This window comes from Triticum urartu, chromosome 4, assembly GCF_003073215.2.
Source record: "Triticum urartu cultivar G1812 chromosome 4, Tu2.1, whole genome shotgun sequence".
NCBI lineage: Eukaryota > Viridiplantae > Streptophyta > Magnoliopsida > Poales > Poaceae > Triticum > Triticum urartu.
The window spans coordinates 42045454-42052346 of record NC_053025.1 but is presented as its reverse complement, the minus strand read 5'-3'; the positions used below and the strand labels follow the sequence as shown (position 1 = coordinate 42052346).

Genomic DNA, 6893 nt, shown 5'->3' with positions numbered 1-6893 from the left:
TAAACACTTTTATTTTCAAAGGGACTTTGACATCCCAAACATGCTTGGAGGTAGGAATGGAGTTCGAATTAATAACATCAATATACATTGATTTAACAGTGAATACTCCAGACTTAGTCAATTTCCAGCGTAATTCATCGGGTTGTTGAGAAAGCTGGACCTCCATCAGTCTCCTAACTAGACGGAGCCATTCTTCCCAACGATTGCCCGCTAGCATCCGCCGGAACCGAATATTAAGGGGGGTAGATTGAAATACCGATGCGACAAACACCTCTCGTCGTTGAACGATACGGTACAAAGACGGATATTGAATGGCCAAGGGTGTCTCGCCGAGCCAAGTATCCTCTCAGAAACGTGTACTAGTGTCGTTTCCAATAACAAACTTCATCCTATTAAACAGAGATTGTTTGACTTTCATCAGACCTTTTCCAGAAAGGTGAATCTGTCGGCCTGACTGTAACTTGGGACAATGTTTTTGTCTGGAGGTACTTGCTACGAAGGATTTGAGCCCACATGGCATCATTATCCGTAGAGAGCTTCCACAGCCACTTGCTAAGAAGGCATCTGTTCTTAACTTCTAGGTTCTCAATACCGAGACCCCCTTGGTCTTTCGGTCTACAGATGATATCCCATTTAGCGAGCCGATATTTTCTTTTAAGCTCATCACCCTGCCAAAAGAAACGCGATCGATAGAAGTCCAGTCTCTTCCTAACACCAACTGGTACCTCAAAGAACGATAGGAGAAACATAGGCATGCTCGTGAGCACCGAATTTATTAGGATTAATCGGCCTCCGTAGGACATGAGCTTACCCTTCCAGCAACTCAGTTTCTTCTTAAATCGGTCCTCGATGCACTTCCACTCTCTATTTGTCAGCCTACGATGGTGGATGGGAATACCTAGGTAAGAGAAGGGTAACTCTCCCAATTTGCACCCAAACAATTGCCTATAAGCCTCCTGTTCGTCTTTGGCTCTACCAAAACAAAACAGCTCAGTCTTATGAAAGTTGATCTTTAACCCGGTCAATTGTTCAAATAGGCATAACACAAGCTTCATATTTCTCGCCTTGGCCAAGTCATACTCCATAAAGATAATTGTATCATCAGCGTACTGAAGGATGGATACACCTCCATCAACAAGATGAGGTATCAAACCACCTACTTGACCATGTTCCTTAGCCCTTCCTATCAAAATTGCTAACATATCCACCACAATGTTAAACAAGATAGGAGACATCGGATCTCCTTGTCTTAGGCCTTTATGTGTCTGAAAGTAATGACCTATGTCAGCATTAACTTTAATTCCCACACTATCTTTTTACGTAAATGATTCAACCTGGCGGCGCCACGCTTCATCGAATCCTTTCATACGCAATGACTGTTGGAGGAATGGCCATTTGACCTTATCGTACGCTTTCTCGAAATCCACCTTAAAAATTACTCCATCTAACTTTTTGGAGTGGATTTCATGGAGCGTTTCATGCAAGACGAGTGCCCACAACTAAGAACCACATCCAAAAAGCGAGCATTTTCTTGAGAATCGGCAAAAGCACGCACACACACATACCATGAACGTTTGTTGAACAGCAAATCAAGCTACTGATTTCCATCATATGGCAACTGGAAAAAATATCATATGTGGCTATGTCCTACTTATATGCTAATCGACGTCCAACCAATAAAGTCACATCACATTGAACATCTAGTAATGTTTATCCACTCGGACTAACATATCAAGATCAAAGTCTGCTCACCATAGCTGGCTGGAGTTATGTATCTAAGCGGTGGCTGCCAATGCGTGGCCACCGGCCGGCTACCACTGAAGCGTCCATTCGTTGTCTCCCTGTTCGCAAGTACCTAGCAGAAGCATACATATCTACATATCGTGAATGGATTGCAATCAGCAAGCAGCAGCCTTGCCTGTGTAGATGTGTAACAGTAAGCAAGTAGCAGCTTGAACAAAATCAGTAGTAATAGGCTGCTGCTCTCTTCTCCGATTCTATATATACGGAACAATAGTATAGCCAAGAGCAGCAAATATAGCAAAAGCAGAGCAGCCTCAGCAAGGCAACATACCTCTATAAAGGAAGACTAATAATTTTTTTCTCAACTCATCAGATATTAAAACTGCAGTAAAGCATATAACTATCTCTTCTTCTGAATAGAAATATTATACAATAAATGGCAGATTAAATTACTGTGATCACTATCCCCATTGTCTTCTAGAGCACATATTTATGTACACAAGAGACATATATTTGCAAGTGTTTGTTACGATCAAGACCTAGCTGAGCTAACATAAGTAGAATGCAAATAGCTAAGGACAAATAGAAAGACTACCAACACATGGTGTTTATCATGCTCTTTTCTTGATGTAGAACATCTAGGTGAATAAACAAGTGTACAAACTATCTGCCTTTTTCTTCTGTTAGCAGATGGGAAAATTGAAAGGCCATGTACAAATGGAAGAACCAAAGAACTGCTATATGTGAATACCAAAAATGGTCGTTTACTACCAAGTTGGAGCAAGATGATCTGAAATGCAAATCAAAAGGATCTGAATTCTGAAGCTGCTTGTCATCTAAAAGTGGAATATGAGTAGCACATTTGTAGGCATAACCTTAGTGCAGTAGCCAAAGGGGTCTATCCCCCTCTCCCTCATGTCATCAGCTAATCATTTTGGATAATGCAAAGTCAATTAGAGAAAGGAAAGAACTTTTTTCTTACATGCTTTCTGTAACCTGCCAGTACTGCAACAGCTCCGGTTGTATCACTCCCATCCACTGCCTCCTTTATCTTGTGACAGACTATGCAAAGTAAATTCCATCTCTAATCTTGCATTATAAAATTACCTCCATTCATATCCATGTAATGGTCTCTTTCTGCTACATTTGAAACAATCAATAAAATTGATCTCACACAAAAGAATTCATGAACTATTTGGCTAGGAGCTCTGCTGTTGCCTGCTCTACAGGGGATGGGTGAGGCAGTACCATGACGGATGGACTTGTCGCCTGCTCTACATGAGAAGGGGGAAGGTGGCGCCACGACGGATGGGGCGGCAGCGTGCGCGGGTGGGGCTGGGCCGTACTCGCCGTCCTGCTCTGGGAGGGGATCTTACCGGAGAAGGGGGTCCACTTGGAGGGCGGCATGTTGGTGGGGGAAGGAGTGGCTAGTGGCGAAGCCGGCGTGGTTGGAGAAACCATTGTCGAGGTGGAAGCAGCATGGAGGAGACCCGGCGGATCCACCAACGGCCGCGGCGTCGAGCGTCGCTGGCGGCGGAAGGCCGCGGGTAACCGACAGGGGAAGGTCGCGGGTGTGGGGGCACCTGAGGTAGGGGTAGGCGCACCGGCGAGGTAGGCGACGGCGGCGGCGCGCGGCGGCGGCCGGCGGCGGCCGGCGGCGCACGGTGAGGCGGGGCGGGACGTGAGAGGAGGCGGCGGCGGGCTCCAGGTTGAGATGGGATCGGGAGGCACGGTCGTGCGTGCGGATGGTTTTTTTTTTCTTTTCTCACGTACGTACCGGTTCAGGTTGACTTATTGTGAGGATTGCGGGTTGAATAGCAAAAACTACAGGGACTTTTTTGCAAAAACATCAACGACGTATGACCAGAAGCGCTAGCTGCTTTATTAGCAGAGAAAGATTCACATTTAGATGTTTTTTAAGAATGTCACATCTAACCTTCCACAAATAACGCAACAACAATGAATAAAAACAACTGACACAAAAAATAGACCACAAACATAGTGGACATCGGGCTAGATGTGTCCCAGACAAACCCTTCAGAATATATGCGTCGACTATTTTTTTTATGGCACAGGTTAGTTCGCTTCGCTCCAAATTAATTGACGTTTTAGATTTGTCTTATGTTATTTTTAAAAAAAAATGAGTAAATTTATAGAATAAAATGTCAACATCCCCACAAAATAATTATTTTTTATAGAATATATTTTCACCATGTATACGTTCTATGTTGTTACAACTCCTTTTGCTTTTTACTCCGTTTATTAGATTTTTCCGGTCAAACTGTTCAAAGTTTGGGCAATTTTATAAAAAAATTATTGACATTCAAAATACAACATTAATATCATTATATTCATCATGGAATATACTTTTATATTATATTTATCAGGTATTGTAGATGTTGATATATTTTACAGGACCCCGATAAGCCCCGAATGTTCGGGATTCGCCCATGGCAAATTAAACATTTTTATGCTAACACGAGGATGGCAAGTTTAGTTGTTAAGCATTACAATTTTGTCCTTATTTTACTTCTTTTTACATAAATTGTCATACCTGCCAACTAAACTTGCCATACTCACATCAACCAAAGTTGCGATAAAAAACGTTTCGATTTGCCATGACAAAATCCGAATGTTCGGGATTTATTATTTCTGATTTTCTAATGTAAATTTGATTAAACTTTGCAAAGTTTGACCTTAGATAAATCTAACACGCAAACTAAAAAAGAAATCAGAGGGAGGGAGGGAGTGCTACCTACATAAGCATGCATGGTGTTAAATTCCCTTTGCATAACTTGGCACGAGATCGAGCACCATTAATTTGCAATGGCTCAGCTCCCGTGCTCCCTGAAATGCGCTACTACTCAGCGTGTCTTCTTCCTCTCTCTCTTTCTCTACCATGCCGATTCCCTCAGCTTCCGGTACGACTCCATCAACACGACCAACAAGGTCGATTTCGGCGCGCTCGGGGATGACTGCAACATCAGCGATCACAGGGCCGACCTCACCAGCATAAGCGTCAATAACTACACCAACAACATCGGCCGCCTGGTGTACCCCGAGCCGGTGCAACTCTGGGACGCTGCCACCGGCGAGACGGCCAGCTTCACCACCATCTTCTCCTTCGGCATGGACGCCGTGCCGGGGCAGCCGGTTGGCCATGGCATGGCCTTCTTCCTCACCTCCCAAGTCGACGTCCCGTCTAGCCTACCCGCGGAGTCCTACGGCGGCTACCTCGGCCTCTTCAGTCCTGGCGCCACCGGGGGTGACCATGTTGTCGCCGTGGAGTTCGACACGTTCAGGGACGAGTGGGACCCCAGCGACCGTCACATCGGAGTCGATCTTAACAACATCAGCTCGTTCGGCAGCTACACCACCTTGCCGAACGACAGCTTCGTCGGCCGGGTCATGTCCGCGCGGATCGACTACAACAGCGGCACGGGCCAGCTCGAGGTCATGCTGCACAACGGCAGCAGCGACGGCGCGACCCATGATCTCAGCATCAATGTTGACCTGCGAAGCTTCCTGCCGGAGAAGGTCATCGTCGGCTTTTCAGCGGCGACGAACTCAGAGCGGGTCGCGCTGCACTACGTGCTGTCCTGGTCTTTCAGCTCTTCGCTGCCGCTGGTTGCGAATTCATCTCACAAATCACAACCGCGGCGCACTGCTGTGCGGCTCGTGGCCGGTGTCACCGTGGCAACGGTGCTGGCTCTCCTGCTAAGCATGGCCGTAGGGGTGCTGTTGTGGCGGTCGAGACGCCAGGAGCAGTATGCCGCCGACGACGACGACGATGACGGCGACGACGAGGACCCGTGGGCGATCGACAAGGACCTCGAGTCAGGCTCGGGACCACGGCCGTTCCAGCTGAGCAAGCTGACGGCAGCGACGAGAAACTTCTGTGAGGAGACAAAGCTCGGGCAGGGCGCGTCCGGGTCGGTGTACCGCGGTCGCGTCGATGAGCTCGACGTCGCCATCAAGGTGTTCTCCAGGGGTGGCTCGGCGCAGGGGAAGCGAGAGTACACGGCGGAGGTCACCGTCATCAGCCGGCTGCGGCACCGCAACCTAGTGCAACTCATAGGCTGGTGCGACGGCCGCAAGAAGCTCCTCCTCGTCTACGAGCTCGTGCCCAACGGAAGCCTCGACCGGAACCTCTACGGCGCAACGGCGGTGCTGCCATGGCCGGCGAGGTACAGAATCATCCTCGGGCTTGGCGCCGCCGTGCTGTACCTGCACGAGGAGTGGGGCCAGTGCGTCGTCCACGGCGACATAAAGCCGAGCAACATTATGCTCGACGAATCCTTTGGCGCCAAGCTAGGCGACTTCGGCCTCGCACGGCTCATCGACCACGGCGTGGGCCTGCAGACCATGACCGCCGTGGCCGGCACGCCCGGATACCTCGACCCGGAGTGCATCGCCACCGGGAAGGCGAGCAGCGAGTCCGACGTGTACAGCTTCGGCGTCGTGCTCGTGGAGGTGGCCACCGGCAGGCGGCTCATGGCGCCGCCGCCGCCGGGCGACACGAGGATCTTCCGGCTGGTGGAGTGGGCATGGGGAATGTATGGTCGAGGCGCGGTGCTGGACGCGGCCGACGAGGCGCTGTGCGGAGAGTTTGACGCTCGGGAGGTGGAGCTCGTGCTGGTGATCGGGCTGTGGTGCGCGCACCCCGACGCCAGGGCGCGGCCGAGCATCAGGGAAGCAGTCGAGGTGCTGCGCTCGGGGATGGCCGCCAGGGTGCCGGCGCTGCCCCCTCGGATGCCCGTGGCCATGTACGTGCAGCCTTACGATCCGACTGAGAAGCATGTCGCGGAGGACGCGTCGAAGGCAAAGCACGGGATGAGCTCTCACGATTACGGCCGCCAGCCTCCGGCCGCCGACGACTACCAGACGCTGTCTACCACCTCGAGCATTCCCCCCGTTGGGTCCAAACAGTCGGTGCGTTTGCTGAGCGGTAGGTAGTTCGCTCTTTTCCCTGTCGACAAAAAATGTACTCCCTCCTGTCCAAATTAATGGTCGCATCTCTAGTACAACTTCGATCGGAGGGACGAACAAACACGTCAATCAAACACACCACAGCCGCTTCGCTCCTAACCGCTTGAGAGAGGCGAACACAACTGCCTCCTTCGTTCCTTCGGGCAACGCCGCTGGTCCCT

The 6893-nt window shown here is 49.7% G+C and overlaps 2 protein-coding genes across 2 annotated transcripts; one reads left to right on the top strand and one right to left on the bottom strand.

Annotated features, from left to right (window-relative positions):
• Positions 1-2833: 2833 nt before the first annotated feature.
• On the bottom strand, positions 2834-3752 carry LOC125554575 (proline-rich receptor-like protein kinase PERK2). Its single transcript, XM_048718094.1, has 3 exons — positions 3680-3752; positions 2992-3533; positions 2834-2880 (listed from the first exon to the last, which is right to left on the bottom strand). The coding sequence occupies exons 1-3, from the start codon at positions 3750-3752 to the stop codon at positions 2857-2859; spliced, it is 639 nt and encodes a 212-aa protein (XP_048574051.1). The 3' UTR covers positions 2834-2856.
• Positions 3753-4568: 816 nt separating this feature from the next.
• Positions 4569-6751, top strand: LOC125553488 (L-type lectin-domain containing receptor kinase IX.1-like). The gene has a single exon (XM_048717262.1). It carries the CDS (start codon positions 4570-4572, stop codon positions 6697-6699), a length of 2130 nt encoding a protein of 709 aa, XP_048573219.1. The 5' UTR covers position 4569; the 3' UTR covers positions 6700-6751.
• Positions 6752-6893: the final 142 nt, after the last annotated feature.

Coding starts and splice junctions, on each gene's coding strand:
- LOC125554575 (XM_048718094.1), bottom strand. CDS start 3,752: ATGTCCACTATGTTTGTGGTCTATTTTTTGTGTCAGTTGTTTTTATTC. Junction 3,534..3,679: donor TGTTGCGTTATTTGTGGAAG/GTTAGATGTGAC, acceptor CCTCACAATAAG/TCAACCTGAACCGGTACGTA. Junction 2,881..2,991: donor CGACAAGTCCATCCGTCATG/GTACTGCCTCAC, acceptor CAAATGTAGCAG/AAAGAGACCATTACATGGAT.
- LOC125553488 (XM_048717262.1), top strand. CDS start 4,570: ATGGCTCAGCTCCCGTGCTCCCTGAAATGCGCTACTACTCAGCGTGTC.